At 42.2% G+C, this 21,438-nt stretch overlaps 2 protein-coding genes across 2 annotated transcripts in view; both read left to right on the plus strand.

The window, feature by feature from the left end:
- Positions 1-332: 332 nt before the first annotated feature.
- Positions 333-6,300, plus strand: FN3K (fructosamine 3 kinase). Its single transcript, XM_054278720.1, has 6 exons — positions 333-591; positions 1,594-1,745; positions 2,987-3,078; positions 3,896-3,978; positions 4,793-4,915; positions 5,665-6,300. The coding sequence occupies exons 1-6, from the start codon at positions 445-447 to the stop codon at positions 6,001-6,003; spliced, it is 936 nt and encodes a 311-aa protein (XP_054134695.1). The 5' UTR covers positions 333-444; the 3' UTR covers positions 6,004-6,300.
- A 2,631-nt stretch (positions 6,301-8,931) lies between these two features.
- TBCD (tubulin folding cofactor D) overlaps positions 8,932-21,438 on the plus strand; it is a 120,988-nt gene continuing 108,481 nt past the window's right edge. The window contains exons 1-8 of the mRNA XM_054278608.1: positions 8,932-9,027; positions 9,160-9,333; positions 11,778-11,828; positions 12,028-12,125; positions 12,771-12,872; positions 14,769-14,915; positions 15,736-15,791; positions 17,878-18,010. Coding sequence (XP_054134583.1) covers positions 9,162-9,333; positions 11,778-11,828; positions 12,028-12,125; positions 12,771-12,872; positions 14,769-14,915; positions 15,736-15,791; positions 17,878-18,010 — 759 coding nt within the window. The 5' untranslated portion in view covers positions 8,932-9,027; positions 9,160-9,161. The remainder of the gene's footprint in view (positions 9,028-9,159; positions 9,334-11,777; positions 11,829-12,027; positions 12,126-12,770; positions 12,873-14,768; positions 14,916-15,735; positions 15,792-17,877; positions 18,011-21,438) is intronic.

The raw sequence follows: 21,438 nt of genomic DNA on the forward strand, positions 1-21,438 counted from the left end.
TCCCTTCGGATTTCACACCAAATGCCCCCGTTACAGCGCCTGTGGCCATTCCTGGGGCTGCCTTCAGCTTCCCTCTAGCGGATCGGCCTAAAACCGCTCTTCCGCAGGCGATCCCGAGCTTTAGAGCGGCTCCAAACTACAAATACCAGCAGCTCCAGCACCGCCGAGAGGCCCCAGGACCCACCTCTCCTAGAATTAACCTCTCCAGTTTATTGTAGCAAATATTTATAAAAAAAATTATTTTTCATGTGTAGCTATAAAAGCAAAGCATTTTGAAACATTGTCTCTGGCTGAGCTATTTTTATAGCTGTGCTCTTTAAATTTTTTTTCCTGTGGTGGGTGGCCCTTCCTACCTCATCGCAGAGTGACAGTGGCTGAAGGACCCAGACCTTTAATCCTGTTTCGCAGCAGGTTTAGCAGAGGAGCGGCTGCAGCAGCCTGGAAATGACCATGGAGAAGATCCTGAAGGCAGAACTGAACACCAACCTGCTGAAGGCACTGGGGAGCTCTGGGGGAGGATGCATCAGCCAAGGCCAAACGTATGAGACAGACAGAGGACGGGTATTTGTGAAAATCAACCACAAACCTCAGGTCAATGCCAGCAGATCTTATGATTGCATAGAGATAGCTCTATGATTGCATAGAGATAGCTTTTTATTTTAAAAGCAGCTGATCGTTAATAATACATAATTATTGCAGTTCTGAGTTTTCTTTTTAAAGCTGTGTCTATTTTATATCCAGAATGAATGGAGCAGGTTTGGTTGGTGTGAAATGCAGTGTAATGCAATCTGATAACCCTCAACAGCAGGAATGAGCTGTAATTCCTGTAAAAAGGAGGCCAAGCACAAAGCTCTTACTGTGGTACTTGGAGTTTGGAAAAGCCCAGAGCTGACTTTGCATTCACTGCATTCCTTTTCATGTTCCAGTTGGGAGGATTGATAATGGGAGGGCACAAACAGGGGCCAGTGCTAAAACTTGCTATTATCTTTAAAGCTACAGAAATTTCAAACGTCCCCATTGCTTTTGACATTTCTAAAAGTAAAACTCTTGCAGCTTCTCAAGCCAAACTCTTGACTTCTCTACTACTAAATGAATACTCAATTGCTTTTCCTAACACCACAGTGCATCAGAAATTTGCTTTATCATATCAAAATCATGCTAAACTGCTGTGAAAAACAGCACCTTTGCTACAAAAATGCAGAGCACATGCTGAGTATTTGTGCTGTCATCTCCATCCCGTGGCCTGTGGGGAAAGAAGAACCAATTTAAGGGCTCAATGTTACCTCATTTAGCTGTGGCCACATTATCCTCAGAGGTGCTGTTGCATCCAGGTAGTTTGGGATCTTCATAAGCAGCTGGAAATCAGGGTGAAATGTGACATATCCTACAACCCTGGGATGAATTTAGGAAAAAGAAGAAGAATTAAGAGTTAAGGCCCTTAAGTCTTCCTATGTGGAATGAAGCCTTGCTGCAGCTCTCTCCTTTTACCAGGAGGAATTAACTCCTTGCCACTTTGTCAAAACTCTGTTTTTTCTAAAGTACTCATTGTAGACATCCATAGTTTAGCCCAAGGATATTCTTATTCCTTGACAGGCTAGAAAAATGTTTGAAGGGGAAATGGCAAGTTTGGAAGCCATTCAGAAAACCAACATTGTGAGAGTGCCTCAGCCCATCAAAGTGATTGACCTGCCTGGAGGAGGAGCCATGTTTGCCATGGAGTACCTAAAGATGAAGCACCTCAACAAGTATGTCCATGCAGCTCTTTACTGTGTTTTGGGACACATTATTTTAATGTTTTACAGTCAGCCAGGAAACTTCATGAGCAGAGTTGCTTTAGTCTGTGAGACAGAGCTTCTCTCTGTTGAGATCTGTGTTTCTCTGGGTACATATTAAAAATATATATGTATATATCTGTGTGTGTGTATGTATCTGTACATGTATGTACACACTCCTTGTCCATATTTTGCTTTTCCTGCACTAGAAATGCTGTCACAGCTCATTTGTGTGCTGCTCCACGTGTGCTGAGATGAATTTAATCACAGCTGAGTTTGGCTCATTGTTCTCTCACTGAGATTTTTCTTTTCCCAGCCCAACAGGTTTCTTTAACCTTACAGGCTACTTAGTTCTTACTTCTGCTTCTCTCTGTAGAATCTTCCAGTATGATTTAAGCCATGATTAAGTTAAGATAACATGAATCTGCATTTCATCTGTCAGCCAGCCTGAACGTGGAATTCAGGCGTCCTGTGTTGCTGAAAACAGATTTTCAGGAGCACTGCTGTGTTCCAGGCCTCCATCTGGGAGCAGTGTCATTCCTATGGCTCCTCTGGCAGCTGCTTGTCCCACCCATCTATTTTATTTGGGACAATAATGACAATTCCACAGCCTCCACAAACAGTTTATTCTAATCCACCCCCCTGTTCCTAGAAAGGATTTTCCAATGTCTAACCTTAGTCCTTCTGGTTGCAATTTTAAATCCATCATTTTCCCCCCATTCTGGGAATTGAGAAGAAATTAGTTTCTGTCCTTGAAACTCCTGTTAAGATACCTGTGGAATATTTAACTGGTTTTTAGTTGTCTAAAAACTAAACTAGATTCAATCCCTGCCTATGGCTTCTTTTCAGACTTACCTTTCAGCTGCTGTTCAGCTGACTTGGAAAGGTAAAGCCAACAGGAGATACCATGTTCTGTTCTCTGCTAATAGTGGGGCTGATAAGGAGGAGCACACCGTCCTCCTCCCTTTCTGCTCCTGTTTATACAACCTCGTGTTCTCTTTACCTTTCTTGCAAGAGCATTTAGTGTGTTTGTTGTATTATCTGTGTCTTCAGAGCTGTTGTCAAGTCATTTGCTCCCTGTTAGGTGCTTGTGAAATTGATTATGGTTCTCTGTTTGCCAAAAATAGCCTTGGTCGTATTTAATTGAGGGGTTTTTTTCTGTATAATATTTGTTCACTTGTTTCAGCTTCATTTTGGTTTATTCCATCCTACAGATACTCTTCAAAGCTGGGAGAGCAGATAGCAGAGCTTCATCTTCATAACCAGAAGCTTGGAGAGAAGCTGAGGGCTGAGGGAAGCACAATTGGTAAAGCATTCATGTAATGTACTAAACCAAAAAGGAACCAATTCCTTTGGCTGTGGTGCAGCATTGCTTTCAACTTTCCCAAGTCAAACTGACAATTTGGACTCTTCTTCACTGTCATGCACTCTCTTAAAATGTTCTTGAGCTTACAGAAATCCCTTCCTTTGCTTGCTGTTGGTTTAGATGATCAGCTGATTACAGATTATTGTCCTTTGGGAAATGCAGAATTAAGTTCCCCTTTAAAGATGTTGGGGATGACATTTTTGAACTCAAATAAGTAGCAAAATATTCAAAAATTGCTGCTCCTCAAAGTGAATTAAAGCATGAATGAAAAGAAAAATCGGTTACATAAAGAATTATTTTTTGAGTTGGTGCTGTTAAAATCTGAAGTGCCAGTCTGTATCTGTGTTGTTCCCATGACTTCAGAGTGGGCTGGGTCTGACTCTTAGTGGTGGACAAATCATAATCCATTATTTTGGAGTGAATGTCAAATTACTGGCAGGTCCCAAATAATCTGTGAATCAAACCCAAGCTACATTTAATGGCAGCATGTCCAAGTGCCAGAAGAGCAGATTGTGATTCTGTATTTCCTGAATATCCAACTCCTTCATCCAAAGCAAACTCACTGTCTGTGACTCACTATGTCTCCATTTCCAGCATCTTCAAGTCCAAAAGATTTCTTTCCAGCTTTAGAAAGGATAGTGACCATGAAACAAGTGTAATTCATTGCTTAAAGTTTTTTTTCCTGCCTGAAGTTCTGTGTTTGCAAACTTTACCATGTAAATATCTCAAATCCCCTAATATGTCTTTTGTTCTGTAGGAAAAGGAGCTGGTCACTCTGAGGCCCAGTTTGTGGATAAGTTTGGATTCCACACAGCCACTTGCTGTGGTTACATCCCACAGGTATGGTCTGTTCCACAGCTGGGAAAGGCACTTGGAGAGGTCTGGAAACTCCTCAGAGCTGAGCTTGCTCCTTTTGTCTGCAGCTTTCTGACCAAAGTTTGCTTTCCCTGTTCCATCCCTGCTCCCTGGTGCTGTCTGTGGCCAGCAGGCACGGTGGGTGTAGTGAGGATTTGGAATGAAGCTGTGGTTCTTTAGCTTGGTGATATTTAAAAAAAGTCCCTTCATATACATATCTTGGTTTTATTAACCCCTACTACATGGATCTTGGAGAGCCTCAACATGTAACAGCTCATGAGACATTGGAAAAGGCTCTTGGAGAGAAAAGGGCTCTTGGAGATAATTGCACCATTTTTTGGCTCTGCACCTCTCAGGATTTCATTCTACAACTGAATGAACCTTCAGTATCTCAAACTCTTTGCTAAGTACAGCTTTTCATCAAATTAAAATGTATTACCCAGTAAAAATAAATTAATTCTTCTACATTTCCAGAAAGATTTGAAACAGGATATTGAACGACTGAAATGATCTCACTAGAAACTCTCCCTCTAAAATACATTTAAAAATGAGAATGAATGAAAACAGCCAGAATCTCAACTTACATTAAAGAGAGCCCCACCAAAGTGTGGTTGGGAGCAGCAGTCCCAAAACAAAACATCTGATGTTGCTGTGCATTGGTCACACTGACATTGTCCAGGCCATTGTGTCAGCTCTGAATGCTTTAACTGGATCTCTCTTATTGACACTGAGTGAATGTGTGTTAAAATAATTGTGTGTTAAAATAATTGTGTGTGACCAAGCTGTGCTGTGTTTGCAGGTGAATGAGTGGCAGAGTGACTGGCCATCCTTCTTTATCCGCCACCGGCTCCAGGCTCAGCTGGATTTGATTGAAAAGGATTATGGAGACAGAGAAGCCAGAGAGCTCTGGTCACAGCTGAAAGTATGAACCATGTTTTAAATCTGTTTCCTAGAATGTCAGAAAATGTGTATCAGTGGGATTGTAAAGGTGTTTTTTTAAGGGATTTACCCAGCTTGGAATGAAGAGCAGGGTCTGGATGAGCTTCACAGAGGGTCCAGCAACACTGTCAGCTGAATGGAGTTCCTGTTACTCTTTTAATTTTGTAGATAGTGGAAAAAACCCTGCAATTCAGCATTAACATTTATATCTGAGAATACAGCTAGTAATAATAAGTGTATGGTAAATCCTAAGAGCTTGGTGTTACGAGGTGGTTGAAATTCTGCTGCCTGGACAGATTTGTATTTTACCTGGCCCAGGCTGAGGCTGGTTCAGGCCGTGTTCCATGCAGCACTCAGGGAGCACCAGGGATGTTCCCCCTCTCTTCTGTCCATTGGTCCAGATGCTTACTGCAGTTCTTTTTGCCATTGAAACTTTTTAGTTTAAATGAATTTATTTTTTATTTCTCATGACAGCCAACAGTATCCATGTCTAGAAACAATACATCAGTACCAAGTGCTGATACCAGACTGTGAATTAAATGCTTTGCTGAGCTCTGTCAAGAACAATCCAGAACGTTTATCACTGGCTTGTTCTTGTTGACATCAGTGTCCATGAGGGCTGAACACAGGCAGCATTTGGCCACCTCAGGCTCTAACATGCTGCAGTACTTAATTTTATTTATTATTTTCTTCAAAACTCCTAATTGTTAATGTCTGTTTATGCTTTTTCAGCCAAAAATTCCTGAAATGTTCTGTGATGTGGAAATTGTTCCTGCTCTCCTGCATGGGGACCTGTGGGCAGGCAATGTGGCTGAGGACGACTCTGGGCCGATCATATTTGACCCTGCCTGCTTCTATGGCCACTCAGAGTTTGAGCTGGCCATTGCTGGCATGTTTGGGGGCTTCAGCAGCTCTTTTTTCTCTGCCTATCACAGTAAAATACCCAAAGCTCCAGGGTTTGAGAAACGGAACAAGTTGTATCAGCTCTTTAATTACATCAACCACTGGAACCATTTTGGGACAGGGTACAGGGGCTCTACCCTAAACATGATGAGGAAACTTCTGAAGTAACCAGGTAATCTGAGAAATTCTGACACAGTCCCCTAGGAATGAGCAGCCCCTGCTCATCCCAAGTACCACAAACTCAGAATTGGTGGTAAAACACCTGATATGGGGAAGGTTTAATGCACTTTGAGCCTCACTAACTAAAAGCAATTGTGTAATCTTTAACTTGGGCACTGGTTTCCCTGCACAGATTCCTCCCTGCTGGAGGAAAGGGCTGCACTGTTTGTCAAGGCTCCAGTGGCCTGGAAAGCAGCACAGCCAGCCTGCCCTTGCTGCTCTCTCACCTCTGTGCTGTGCTCCCACAGCAGCATCTTCCCAGCCCTGCTCCAGCTGCAGTTTGGTGTGTGGAGCTGCACTTGTGGGACAGTGCTGCTGGAAGCAAGTTCTTGTGTCTGCCCTTGTTAGTTCTGGGTTAGTTTTCTTTCTGTTCCCCCTCCTTTCTCCATGGTCTTCTGTTTCCCTTCCCTTCCCTTCCCTTCCCTTCCCTTCCCTTCCCTTCCCTTCCCTTCCCCCTGTCAAATGTCCTAATCCAAAATTTCAGTCAGGTTCTGTGAATCTGAAAACATTCTCTGTTTAATTTAATGAGCAGACAAGGCCCTTTGGCTGCATTTGGCAAACAGATGTAATTAATAATATTTCTAATATTTATTTTAATTTAATGTAATTTACTCACATTCATTTTTCCCTTGCTAGAAGAACTGAAATTCCAGTGGTATTTTCTAGAAGGATATTTAGTTCCTCGGTAATTAACTGTACAGTCAGAAGTAGGTTGTTACCACTCAAAGTTGATAAGAGGATTTCATAATTTTAGTGTGATATTTGTGTGTTGTACTACAATAGTAACATATTTAAATAATTTTGTAAAAACACAGCAAAATGTGGGAGGGAGGTGGCTGGGTGAGAGGAAGCACCTGTGGCTGCTGGGTTGGTTGGTGCTTGATGTCTTTTCAATTTTAGAAAATGAGTGCAGTGGGCAAAGCTGGTCTGTTGTGCCACCACTGGGTTATGGAAGGAATATCAAAAAGTCAAATCTGATGGATTTGTCAGGGGTTTTATTGTTCCTTACTGCTTTATTTTTACAGAAAACACAGGCAGTGGGAATTTGGGGAGAAAAGTGTTCAGCAAAGACACTGGTGCACAATCTGAGCTAGGGTACATGAGTGACTCTGGGGGATTTTAGGGAAAGTAGCAAGAAGAACAAAAGTAAGTGAAGTCCCATAAATATGAATTAGAAGATTTGGGTAAGAATGACCTGAGTATTCACACTTCAGATGGTTGGCATGACTAATACTAAAATATTATATTCAAAATTGCTCAGATGTATTTAGACTTTCCTTAACTTTAAATGGTTGTGCTATAAAGATTTAATTAAGTTTAAAATTTGATGTTGTAATTGGTTTTAAACAATGCACTTTGCTCTCTGTAAATATGATACAAATAGTGAAAAATTTTTGCTTCCTTTGAATCAGGGGAATCTGTCACGGTTGGTTATAAAACTTAACAGAACTAAAAGAGTGGAAAAGTGGAACAGTGGAGTTTGGGGTTGTAGTGATGGCTGGAAGATCCGGGTCTGATCAAAGTGCACTGGTGTTTATGGATATGAACAAACCAACCTGTATCGCACTGGGAACTACTTGTGAACTTAAATTTCTTCTCAAATAAAACACTTGCCTTGCAGAAACCCTGTTCAATGTACATCTGGTTTGTGGCTGTGATTTGATGGAATGAGTTTGAGCCTGAAATAAAATATTTGGGTGTGGATGGAGCTGGTGGATAGCAGGAAAGAGCAACTGACCTGTTGTGACATCCTTGAATTTGCTGTAGAATCAGTGGGGCTGTGGGGTTCCAGTGTTGCTTCCAGAGCTGTGTGAGGTTTGGATGGTGTGCTGTGATATTCACCATGCAGTGCAGGGTCTGCTGTGGGCTGGGTAAAGAATGGACCTCATGGATGTCCCCATCCTTGTCCTTTGCCCCTGGGGTCCCTGTGCCCAGGTCCCCATCCCTGTTCCCTCACCTGAGGCTCCCTATCTCCATCCTCACCCAGTGCTTGGGTGCCCATGCCTGTGTCCCCATCCCTGTCCCATCTCCAGGACCCCATAGCTGGTGTCCCCAGGGTTGATGTCCCCATTTCCAACCTAGATGTTCCCATCCCTGGTGGGTGTCCCTAGGGTTGTGTCCCCATTCCCCTGGTGAGTGTCTCCATCCTCAGTAGGTCTTGTTTCCACTGGGTGTCCCTTGGCTGGATGTCCCCATGTCTAGTGGGTATTCCTGTCCCCAGGGTGGGTGTCCCCAGGGTGAGTGTCACCATCCATCCCCCGGGTGTGTGTCCCCAAGCTGGATGTCCCCATCCCCAGTAGGGGTTGGTGTATCCAATGGGTGCCCCCAGGGTGGGTTTCACCATCCCCAGTGGGTATTCCCAAACTGTCCCCACCCCCAGTGGGTGTCTCTAGGGTGGGTGTCCCCATCCCCAGTAGGTGTTCCCGTCTCTGGTGGGTGTCCCCATGATGGGTGTCACCGTCCCCGGTGGGTGTCCCCAAGTTGAATGTCCCCGCCCTCGGAGGGTGTCCCTAGGGTGGGTGTCCCCATCCCCATCCCCAGTAGGTGTTCCTGTCTCCGATGGGTGTCCCCAAAGTGGGCGTCACCATCCCGGGTGGGTGTCGCCTAGCTGGATGTCCCTATCCCCAGTAGGGGTTGCTGTATCCAGTGGGTGTCCCCAGGGTGTGTGTCCCCACCCCCAGTGTGTGTCCCCAGGGCGTGTCCCCTCATCTCCCCCCGCCCCGCGGAGGGGCCGGGCCGGCGCTCGTAGGCGGTGCCGCTGCCTTTGGTCCCTCCTGGCGGCCCGTAGCTGGGCGGCGGCGGCGGCGGCGCGGGGCGGGCCCGGGGCGGCAGCGGTGCTTGTCCCGCGTGTTCGCTTGTCTCGGTTATCGCTCGTCCCGGTTATCGCTCATCCCCGGTTATCGCCTGTCCCGGGTGGTCGCAGCGCCGGGCCGGAGGGGCGAGGCCGGCGGCTCCGGGAGCCCCGCGGTGCCGGTAGGGCCGGGCGGGGCCGCGGGAGGGGCGCGGTGGGCGCATGGCGGGGCCGGGCGGGGTGAGCGGGGCGGCGGGACCGGCCCTGCCGCGCCCGGAGCGGGGCGGAACCGACCCTTCCTCTGTCCCTGGCAGCCATGGACGGAGCGGGGCGGGAGGCGGAGGAGGGCGAGGAGCCGGCTGCCATCAGCGCCAGGAACATCCTGGACAGCTTCACCGAGAGCCGCGAGGTCGCGGAGCTCATCGGGAACCTGCGGGAGGTGTTCGCGGAGCTGGTGACGAGGGAAATGGCCGTGGAACGGTTCATAGGTAAGCGCGGCAGCCAAAGGGAGGGGTCCTGATGTTACGTGACACGAACGTTTCATTATGTGTGATTCATTTCGTTATTGCTGAATACTAAAAAGGGACCAAACCGCTAATTTTTGGGTCAGTGATAATGCTGGAACTTTATCAACAGGTAATTCAGATGTGGTTTTTTGCTCATTTTGTTTTCCATATAGATATTCTTTTATTACCTGGCATTTAACTACTGTAAATGAAAACTTAGGTCTTAGATTCCAGAAATCTCAATTCTAACTCCTGCTGGGCCTTCAGTTCCCTGTTCAAATCCAGGCCATAATTTAGTTGAAAGTTTGTATATCTGTCAAATAAAGCAACTCTGTTGCTCATTGAAACACACCCATTTTGTGCTTTAAAGTGTCAATTTCCTAATTACCTTTTCATTTCATGGGAAATGTGAAGAGTGGCTGCACCCATACAGATGATGTTTGTTTCTCCAAGTGGAGGTAACTTGGTTTGACTTTTGTGCCACCTAAGGAAAGCTCTCCTGTCCTTGGGCTTCAGCTGAATGTGGAAGGGCCACAGTGAGGTGCATGTAGCAATGTCCTGGGTCACCAGCCTGTTTCAAGGCACATCTGTGTGTTAGGTTAATATTTTGATAAGATGATTTGCAAACGTTCATTCAGTGCTTTATGTATTTGCAAACTGAATTTAGCAGAGTGGCATTTTGCAAGGATTTTTGTGAAGGATGGAGAAATTGCAAAACTCACAGTCAAAATATTGACCCAGCAGCTTTGTTTTTGACAATAAGAAATGATATGGGCAAACAATAAAGCAGAACCCCCCAAATTTGGAGATCTGAGCCTGCAGAAGTTTCTCAGTAGCATTATTGTGGTTGGCTGAACTGACTTCCATCTGAATGATGGACATGAGACTGCTCAGACAGAAGGAACTCTCATTGCTGAGGTTGTTCAGCATCACAGAGGAAATGTCAGATGTCAGTGGGACAGGAAAAACCATTGCTGGAAAAATCACCTTGCTATGCCTCTCTGTCACATCACATGTTTCTTTGCATTTAAATTCTATTTATGAGCTTTCTGCCTGTGTATCATTGCCCAGTAAATACAAGCTCAATATACTTAAAAAGATGTTGTGGTTCAGTGTTGGGTTATAATATTTTGTGTGCTCAGGTGTCATTGATCCTTCTGGGACAAAGGGTCCCAAACCTGCCAAGAGGCTCAGTGTGAGTTAGAACACTGACATTTAGGGAATAGCTTTTATCTGGGAGCAGGGAATGCAGTGATCACCTGTTCCAGAGAGTTTCAATGAAAGTTTCCAAAGAATTCAGAAAAACTCATAATGCTCATTTTGTGATGAACCATGAGAAACAGAAGTTTGAGAAACACTTTAATCTGCAACTACAATTTTGTAGGAAAATACAGGAAGATCTTTTTTGAAATGATAGTTTTAGAGCTTCTGGTTTAGGTTCATTCTCTTCAGCTTTTATATTTGGGGTTTTATTTTATCTTTAGCAGTCTGTGACCTGGGAAAAGAATTTGCTCCTCAATTCCACTTTTTGTGTGCACTGGTTCTGCTGTTTGTATCAGCATTAATTCAGGTGGGAAGTCAGGGATGATGAGGAGCTGAAATTTCCCTCTGGATGCTGTTTGGTGTCCCAGTGGAATTGCACAAGGATGCTGGTGGATGCTTTGGTGTCTGAAAGTGGTGGTGCAGTGTCATCCACTGGTCAACTGCAGCACTATTGGCCTTGAGTCATGTCTTCAGTGTAAATGTTGGTGTGTCGAGCAGAGAAAAAGGACAGAGAGCAAAGTGGTTTGTGAGAGAAACAAATACAGAAAAGGGCAGCTTAAGGAGGTTTTGGTTTTCTAATTCAAAAGCTGTTTCCTGACCAAATAGCCAAAGTGAGCCAGGCAATCTCCAGTGCCACACTGGATCACTCAAAGATCTTCTTGGGAATCCAGCTTTTATTTCTGTAGCTGCTTTTTGTTGATTCTGGGTTTAAATTGGAAAGCTTTTGTGTCAGAAAGTTGCTGGGTTTTTTTTGGGTTTTTTTGGTTTTTTTTTTGTTTTTTTTTGTTTTTTTTTTTTCCAATACTCAATTTCAATTTGTCTTTTCTTGAGTCAGTATCCAAAAGGAGACAGTGTGTTACTGGTAGCAAAACAGAGTAAGGGATGTGAACAGTTTTGAGGAGCACAGTGGTAAGAGCTGCAGTTTGTTTGTTGAGGTTAAAATTTGTTAAGGATTCTTTGTTCTTTGCTGAACAATTCCCTGTATTCTATTTCTAAATAAGAAACTGGCTCTGAGGATTGTGAGGAGCACCCTCACTGCAAAGTGTTGCTTGTGGGAAGTTTGTCCAGAGAAACTGGGGAGACTCCTGGGGGTGGGTTGATGGCACAGTTAAGACCTGGAAGAGCCTTGGAGTAGTTTATTACAGATATCTTTTCATTTTCAGGTATAATGGACAAGTACCAGGAGCAGCCTCACCTTTTGGATCACCACTTAGGTAGGAATGTCAGTCTTAAATAATTTTTGTGTCTATACTTAAAAATCTGTTACTCTGGAAGATCTGAGTTTGCATTGCAAGATTGCTGTGGCTGATAATATTTCCATTTTATAATTATTGTCTCACTCTGTTCTATCAGAAGTACAACAAACTCTGTGACATGAATGTAACCTCACTGGTTTTTCTCTCCTTTCACTAGAGGGGATGATGAATTCCCTGTTGGAGATAGTATGGGACAGTGGATCTCCTCCCCCACTAGTTCACCTGGCTTTTAAATTTCTCTACATCATTACAAAGGTAAAAAAATCCTAAATTTAATGTTCTTTAACTGAAATTTGTAAGTTATGAATATTTTCTTTGTTATTTTAAAAAATACTAAAATAAATAAGTGTTAATGTGATTAAATATTTTAAACTGTACTGTGAAACATTAGTTCTCTTGTTTCCCATTTTCATGGTAGTTTATTTTATTTAATGATCCAGATTAGTAAAAATCCAGGTTTGAATGCAAAAGAAATTGCAGACATGGAGATACTGAGTGATAAAACATGAGTTATAACATTGAAAAGTAAAGTGTGATGAACAGTTAGATGGATGTGGAATTTAGAAAATATTTTTGGGCGGTAAGGGCTGAGCCCTGGAACAGGTGGCTCAGAAAGGTGGTGGGGTCTCCATCCCTGGGATCCTGGACATCCCATGGATGTGGTCCTGGGCACCCTGTATCATCTCAAGAATTCTTAATAACTTTGTAAAAACACAAAGTTATATATCACAATAAAACACAAATATCACAAGGTCTTTAAGACTCTGATTGCAGGCTTACTCTCCTTATGACATGAGGATCCTAATCAAGAAATTCCTCCAGGGGTCTTTCCTTTCCCCTCAGTGTGTGCTGGTGCTGGATGGGTTCTGAAATTCTGAATTCTGGAATTTTCTGCTTTAGGTGAGAGGCTACAAACGTTTCCTGCCACTGTTCCCTCATGAAGTCAGGGACCTGCAACCTGTTTTGGACATGCTTGCAAAGCAGAACCCAAGAGACCCTGAGGTGAGCACTTGCTGTACTTTTTGTTCAACTTTTATGTCTCCAGTGGGAAAAGCTGAAGGAAAATTTTGGGAAAAAGTAGATAAAGCAGTGACAGACCCTTTGTGGTGTTAACACCTGGATTTGGGGTGAAAACCATCATCTTGTCATAGGAGAAATATCCTCCCCAAGGAGAGGTTTTGGTGTTTTTTCATGGGATTTGTTCCAAGGATTTAGAAGCAGTGGCAGTAGAGGTGCAAGTAGAATCTTTAAGCACTCATGTAAGGAGCACATTGATTGTAACAAGAGTTAGAAGAAGGGCAGTGAAAGGTACTAAATCTCTAAAATGAGTGACTGAAAAATACTCCAGTCTGACTGCATGATACTGTAGTTTATATTCTTATATTTTTAAATAAGGAAAAAGAACCCCTGAGAGCTGCTTAAGATAGATGAATTTTAAGAGACATCACTATCAATTATAAGTAACAAAAATCATGTTAATTGTATCATCAATAATTGTATGGCTGCTTTAAGTTAAAGATTTTTTTAATAAACATCAATTCTGACACTTTGCTGCTGTAGGTGTAAGCTCTAAAGCTTGAAAAACTGCCCTCTTTCTTCAGAAGTTGTTTCAATAAACCCATGAAAACAACACATAAGAAATTAAGGAGAAAAACATACTTCTGTTATAGTTGTGAGCGGGAAAGACTGGAGAATGGGAAGGTGCAGATTTCCTTTGGGAGGGAAACAAGGTTGCCTTGATTTCTGACTGGGGGGAGGGTCCATGAATTTTGTTACAGTTTTGCTGTTTGGGATCCCTTGTAGCTCTGTCTCCTCTGGAGTTTCAGGGCACCCACATTGGGAGTTTCCTCTTGCTCCGCTTTGGAAGTTCCTTGGAGCCAGGGGGTACTTTGTGCTCTTGGCAATTATGTTGCAGAAAATGAAGTAAAAAACCTTTGTTTTACCATTCCTGTCACCACATTTCTCTTCACAGAGAAAAGCAAGGCACAATTCTTCCCAAGATTGTTTCTGGGTTTCACATTCTCTGAACCTCAGAGAAAAAAAATTTCTTATCTCATTTGCTGAACCTGTGTTTTTCACAAGTAAAATACATTGTAAAAGGCTGTTTACCTGAAGAAAATTAGTAATTGAATTCTAGTGTGTTTTAATTCACTGATGAATTAAATCCAGGTGTGTGTGTGTGTGTTGCTGACAGTCACGAAATTTTGTGCAGAGTGCAGTTGAGTGCTTAGAAGATTCAGTTTAGATGTAATATAATGTAATATAGTATATAATTATATATATAATATAGTATAGAACAATAATACATATATGTAATCTAATACACTATAGAATAACATAACATTATATATAAATGAATTATATAATAATATATAATGTAGTATAGAATAATATAATAATACATATATAATATAGTACGATATAATATTATATGAAATATAATGAAATATAATTATAATATCATATCATATAATATGATGAAATATAATATAATATGATATAATGAAATATGGTATGATATGATATAGTATGATATGATATGGTATGATATTATATAATATAATACAGTATAATATAATACAGTATAGTATAATATAGTATAGTATAATATAATATAATACAGTATAATATAATATAGTATAATATAGTATAGTATAATATAGTATAATATATTATAATATAATATAGTTCAGTATAGAATAATACAGTATAGTATAGTACAATACAATATATTACATAATATAGTGTAATGTAATATAATATAGTATAGTATAATATAGTGTAATATAATGTAATGTAATATAGTATAATATGATAATTAATTAGCCTTCTGATAAAATCCTCCTCATCATTCCTCTCCTTTGTCTGGGGCTAAAATTTCTTTCTGTTCCTTTGCAGACGTGGGAAACTCGGTACATGCTGCTGTTGTGGCTGTCCATGATCTGCCTGATCCCCTTTGACCTGGCCCGTTTCGATGGGAACCTCGTTTCCCTGGAGGGGCAGGCTCGGCAGCCAACCATGGATCGCATCCTGGACATGGCCAAGGTGAGGAGAGCACTCCCTGCAGTGCTCCCACACCTGGCATCTTGGGCTCAGTCATTCACTGGGTGATAAATATTAATATGGTCTGTGTGCTCCTCAGTGATATTCTTTGCTGCATATTATTTAAGCCTGTATTTTTGTGTCTAATCCATAAAGAATTTTTTCATAGTTCCGAATCTTCAATCTGTTGTTTGCTGCTTTAGAGTCAGGTGAGCCTGGAACTTGTTTGCCCTGATGTAATAAACTGTTTTATCTGAGGTGACCCCCTGCCTTTGAATGTGTTAGAGGCTTTCAACTCATGAAAGTGCCAGACACCTTCTCTGAAAGCCAAATCTGAGGATTTCTGTAGAAAATTAGTGTTTGATCAAAGTAAGCAACTTTGGAAGCTGTGACTGTGTGAAGATTTTTAACCAAATACATGAAGTTCCAGTGGGTGTCAGCCCAGGTGGCTGACTTGTCTTGCCTCTGAGATAGAAATAAACCACCCAGGTACCCCAACAGCTCAGGCTTTTGACACTTGCAGCACTAAGGGTGCTTACAGCCCAGTGTGTCTGTGAGTTAAGGCTTCAGCAAATGAACCTTCAGTAATAAACCTGCTTTGAAAGGCACACAAAGGGAGACTCTGCCTGAGATACAGTTTGTTAAATGGAAAAATAACTTTCTACTATCTTTAAGCTAAGTTTGTAACCATAATAATGTAATAATGTGTGTGATCATCATAACATTTGTCAGGTAAGTATTCAGTATTATGCACAGAGCTGTTACATAGTTGGTTTTCTATCAGTTATGAATTCTTTTACAGTCACGCTTCTTTTCCCCTCAGTGTTACCTGGTTGTCAGTGACAAGGCTCGGGATGCAGCTGCTGTGCTGGTGTCCAAGTAAGTCTCTTTTGTGCATCTTGGCAGAAAGGCTCCCACTCCTCCTGCTGTTCCTTAATCTGACATGACAGGGTTGGGAGGGCTGGAAGGTGCCAGCTGTCTGTGGGATATTAATATTGCTTGAATTGGATGCAGAGTGTTTGTTTGGAATAAATAAATTTAAAAAATTACAAAATAATAAATGAACAATAATAACAACAACAACAACAACAAATTACAAAATAATAAATTAAGCAGGGATAGAACACACACATCTCTTGTTTCAGTATCTATTCCAGTCCACATATCTGGATATTCTGGTGGAAGTCAGCTCAGGTTGTGACTGATTTGGGTTTTTTTTCCTTTTTAAAGCAGTAAAAGCCCCAGCTCTGCACTGCAGCCTGTGCTCAGCAGAGGGCGCTGATTAATTTTAATTAGGAGTGAATGTTCAGCACAAATGTGGGGATAGAATACATTAGGCTGGTTCCAGTACCAGCTGTGCCAGGCTGTAATGGTGCTGTATAGTGGATTTAAAATTATTTAGTTTCATAAAAACACCATTTTCAAAGCAGCCTGGTGATTGAAGAAGTTAGGAAGGCTGGCTGCAAGGCCTTTCCCTGTTCTCACATCCCCAAAGCCTCACTGAGCATAATCATTCTGACAGGAGGTTTGTGTGCCACCTCCCTGGAGCTGGACTGTTACTTGGGTGGGCAGAGCACAACGGTGATGGACAGATGGACAGATAAGATACAGGAGTCTGACTCTGTAGCAGGCTCTGGGAAAGTCCCTGGGGAGCAAGAGAAAGTCTGGGCCCTGCTTTGTGCTCCAAGGAGTTGATGAATTTCAAGTGAAGTTTAGAAAGATCAGGATTCAAAACTTCCAGTTTTCCAAAGTGAGCTGCTTCTCACAGGGCAAAGGAGCTGGAATATATTTCATAAATTCTCCTTTCTGCTGCTCAGCGAGTGGCTGCAGCAGGAGGAGATGAGGCTGATCCTTATCCTGGTCTTAGTCTGGAGTCTCTTTCCTTTGGGAAAGAGAGATTTAAACTCCTTGGGGCTGAGGAAGAGTCCAGGAATCAGCTCAGCCACTGCACAGGTCACTTCTCTCACGTGTGCCCTTGGGCCAAAGGCAGCCTCATCCTTCCACCCAAACCAGCCCTCCTGCAGCTCCCCCCAAATCCTCATTGTTCTGCTGCTGAGCACCACAGGGACTGCCTGGGAAGCCTCTCCATCCCAGCAGCTCACTGCTGAGGTGTTTTCTGTATTTATTATATTCAATACTCCCTCAGTGAGCTCTTGGGGCTGTTCCCCACTTATCTGTAGGTGTAGGAAGGATCCAGGTCCTGGCTCTGGGGCACATCTTGGAATTCTGTGAGTTGTGCTGGGTGGGCACAACTCCCCACGTGCCTTGTTTCCACTGGGTGAGTTGAGAACAAGTGTAGCCTGAGTTGCTGCTGCAGCAGGACCTGGTTTGTGGGTGCCAGGACACTGAAGTGATGCCCTGACTGCAGCTTGGCTGCTCAGGGGAGGGCTGAGAGTATGTTTATGATAGTTTAGCCATGAAAATCATCTTTTCCCTTTTCTAAGATGGCTAAAAACACATCTCTTCATCCATCTAGTGTGTTAAATAACAGGTGCTTGACCTTTTCAAATATGTGGAACCCCAAATGTAGCCCTGCTGCTTGCTCTTTCTGGGCCTGACTTCTGACAGACAGTGCAAAATGACCATTGATTTTCACATTTGCAGAATGGCTGTTTTTGGTGAAGGAGGTGCAGAATGCTCCTATTTGTTTCAGCTTTTCACTAATTCTAATGGAAATAATTTTTTTAAAGCTTTGAAAATTGTGTTGCTTTATAATTAAGATAAGAAATTTCTAGAACCCAAGTTTTTAGCTGGGTTTGAAGTGAAAACAAAGTTCCAGGTCAGAGCCTTGCTGGGCTAAACACAGGATGGTTTGGAGTGTTCCCACCCTCAGTGATTTGGGGAAACAAGCATTGAAGAATTGTTTCCAGGAACTACAACCAGTTTGGATAGGAGGAAAAATCATTTTTCACTGGATGTCATGAAGTCAATGGCTTCAATGTTTTTCTTTTTCTTTCTGTGACAGGTTTATTGTCCGCCCTGATGTCAAGCAAAGCAGGATGGCAGATTTCCTGGACTGGGTGCTCTCCATGCTATCCAAATCCTCCTCCCAGACCATGGAGGGCACTGTCATTGTCAATGGCATGCTCCAGGCCCTGGTAAATACTGCTTTTCCCTTAAAAGATTGTTGGGTTTATGGCCATCCTATACTGCTCCACAGGACCTTGACAGTAAATGCACAGAGGGGTTCCTGGCAAGGAAAAAAACGAAAATTTCCTCAACAGCAGTTGAGGAAATATAACTGCCCATGTACGTGTATTTTCTTTTTTTGTCATCCCCAAGTGAAAGTGAAATTGTCAGTACAGCTACTCATAAATAACTCTCAAAGTAGCAGTCATTTCAGTAAGTTTGAGTTTGTTTGCTAATCTGAATGAATTTTTTGTGTAGTGCCCTTTCCTTGTGAATTGATAATGGTGTGTGACTCAAAAGAGCCGAATTCTTAGTTTGGGTTTTAAAATTGATATACTGTGCATGGGGAAAAAATCTGCAGTGCCTGAACTGCTGTTCCAGGGCACTGCTCCTCTTGTGCATCCTAAGAAGGGCTATTTTTGAAAGCTTTGTTGAAGTTTTACACCTTTAAAAGTGCTGGGCTGTGTTTTGAAATCCTGGCGTGACACTTCTGGTGTCTGTGCCAGTTTTGATGTCCGAATATATTTGGGCAGAATGGGTTTGTGTGGGGGGAGGGATTGTTGTTCCTTCTTGGTTTGGTTGTTGACCAAGGCAGTGCAGGTGAAGACAGATCACAAGCCCTTTGCAGTTGCACAGGTTTGAGGATTTGCTGGTGTTTGTACAAGTTTTGATAATTTGCATAAATTTGCTACTCTTCTTAACCAGTCACTAAGAGGACTTGTGTGCAGTGTGGTACTAAACATCAAAACAAAGGTCTGGAGAAGGTGTGTGGGTTTTTTTTTTTTTAGTTGTTTCTTTTTCCTCTTGAGCTCTTCCAAATCAGAAGGGAGAAGAAATGATCTATATTTAGAATAACTGAGGACCTGCTGCTTAAGCAGGAGGAAGCGTTATTTGTGTGCATTGCAGCGTTTCAAAAGACAGAATGATGTTTCATCATTTTATTGTCAGATCTGGAAAGGGAGACTGACTGTTTGCCATTCCCAGGCATGATGAGACCTGCAGGATGTATAATGCATTAGTGTTTTGTCATAATTCCTTTGAGTTTGGCTTTGGCTCCATCCACCTGTTCATTAGTGCTCACTAAGCGAAACAGGTGAATACTCAACAAGTAGAATCGAAACCAGAATGTGATACAATAGACCTGGGAGCAGAGCCTGCTGCTTTGCTTTTCTGGGATTTTTGTTTTTTTTTAATTCTCCACAGCTCAGAATTCCTGTTCCAGATGGTAGATATGAGCAGACTTGTAAAGCCCTTTCTTGTATTTAGTCTTCAATTTCTCCTTTTAGTCACTTCAATGAGTTGTATCATTAGGGAGTAAAGGTTTTCAGAATGGTATGTGTATGCATGTAGGTGCTCAAGGAGAGCAGGAAATACTTATTTCAAGAGTTAAATGTTATAAATATCATATTTATGTATAATTACATATATTCTTAGTATTTTAATATTAAGAATTTTCTCTCACACTTGTAGCAACATTATATTGTCAAAAATATCACCTGAAAATAAGTGTTCAAAATAAACAAACACTTGTCTTTAACATGCAAGATTCTAACTTCATGCAGTATATAATATAGTCTATTTATTCTATAAATAAGCCTATTTATTCTATAAATAATATATACTTCTAGAAATAATATATACTTCTAGAAATAATTCCATACTTCATGCAGTATATAATATAGTCTATTTATTCTGTAAATAAGTCTATTTATTCTATAAATAACATATACTTCTAGAAATAATTCTATACTTCATGCAGTATATAATACAGTCTATTTATTCTATATAATATAGTCTATTCATTCTATAAATAAATACAATATATTTTAACATAACAAGTAATCACTGAATGTGTAAAGCAGAGCACATCCTCATGAGGGGCAACTAAAAATTGTGGCAGTGAGCTTCAGAATTCTTTGCTCTTGGATTCCTCCAGCACTTTGTTACTTTAAGAGTCAAACTGCAGCTGCTTGGCCATCTTTGAACAAGCAGGAGAAAAAAGATCATTTTTCAGTTCTGGTCAATACAGCAAGGGGGGTTTTGGGATTGTGCAGGTTTTGGGAATGATGTAACCCACCAGAGTGGGGATAAAAGCACAGTGGGGCTGCCCTGAGCAGGGTGGGTTTTGGTTGGGTTAGGATTTTGTGCCACTTCTGGTCTGCATTTACCGAGCGGCTCCGAGCGAGGCTGGCACGGAAAAATTGCTCGGAAAAGACACGAAACTCCTGCATTTCAATGAAGTGAAACTGCAAGTCAGGGACGCAGTGAGTAGTTGGCCGTGGCTGACTTTGATCTGCCTCTCTGTGGCCGTGAGCCTGGCTGATCAGGTGTGTGCTGCTGTTTCATCTCAGCCAGCGTTGTGTGCAGAACGAGTCCGGCCGTTCCGCGGCTCCTGTCGGAACACGCACCCCGCCTTGCATATTGTAATTGCACTGGGGCCTGTGGCTCTCTGCTGCTTCCACCTGTCCTCAGTAACTCACCATTTCCCAATGGGGGGCACCAGCAGGCACCTCTGTGACACCATTTCAAATTTCAGTGTTTCAAACTGCCCTCCTTTGTTGAAACCTCTGTTGCGCTATGGCATTTAATTCACATCCCTGCTCCTGTCCTTTGGCGTTTGAAGGACTGAAAATGTTGGATTATTAAGCAATTGCTACTTTTTTATAACATTTGTTTACTTGAAGGAAACTTCTAGCCTGTTTCAAGAATCTGCATTTTAAATTCTCTTGGTCTGGAGGTTTGCTTTTAAACCTGCCATTATATCAAACAGCTTTTTAGTTATCGCTGCAGGGCGCAGCACTCCCAGTTCTTGCGTGACAGAGATGTCATCACGTTGAGGTAGCCTTGGGCATTGAAACTTATTAAACCTTATTTGTTTTATAAGTGATTCAGTATACAAGTGTGAGTAATAATTAAAAAAAATAAAACGCCCTGCACAGTGATCTGATGAAACTCGAGAGTCTTAAGAACGAGGCATTTCCCTGAGCTGTCTCTAATGCAAAGGTTATTTAGCAATAGCTACATGCTTATGTAAATTTGGCTCCAGGGAAGAAAGAACTCTCTAACTCCATTCTTTCAGACCCAGAGGCACAAAAATAGAATATTTCCAAATAGAATGTTTCCCAAGTCTCTGTATTTTTGGCATTCTCAGAGAATTTGCTGTATTAGGATTGTCTGTTGGTGTTATTTTTTTAAAAAAGGGGTTGTTGCTTAGTGGTTTGGTGATAAAAGTGTAGGAAAAGCAGTGCTGGTACTAAGTGCACTGACTCCTTTCTGCTCATGCCTTTTCTCTCCTGATTGTCACAGAGTATTTCTTCTAATGTGGCCTTGTCTGATACTGCTGGGTTTTTCTCTTCTCATCAGAACTTTTGTGCTCATTCCAGGTTCAGAAGTTGTT

Source organism: Melozone crissalis, unplaced genomic scaffold (assembly GCF_028551555.1).
Source record: "Melozone crissalis strain CALT ecotype California unplaced genomic scaffold, PUWL_Pcris_2 ptg000026l_1, whole genome shotgun sequence".
Classification (NCBI taxonomy): domain Eukaryota; kingdom Metazoa; phylum Chordata; class Aves; order Passeriformes; family Passerellidae; genus Melozone; species Melozone crissalis.

What these genes read in the sequence shown, in the direction of transcription:
- FN3K (XM_054278720.1), top strand. Translation starts at nt 445, where the DNA reads ATGACCATGGAGAAGATCCTGAAGGCAGAACTGAACACCAACCTGCTG. An exon ending in AAGATGAAGCACCTCAACAA is followed by an intron (nt 1,746 to 2,986) that starts GTATGTCCATGC and finishes TCCATCCTACAG; the next exon opens with ATACTCTTCAAAGCTGGGAG. An exon ending in GCTGTGGTTACATCCCACAG is followed by an intron (nt 3,979 to 4,792) that starts GTATGGTCTGTT and finishes CTGTGTTTGCAG; the next exon opens with GTGAATGAGTGGCAGAGTGA.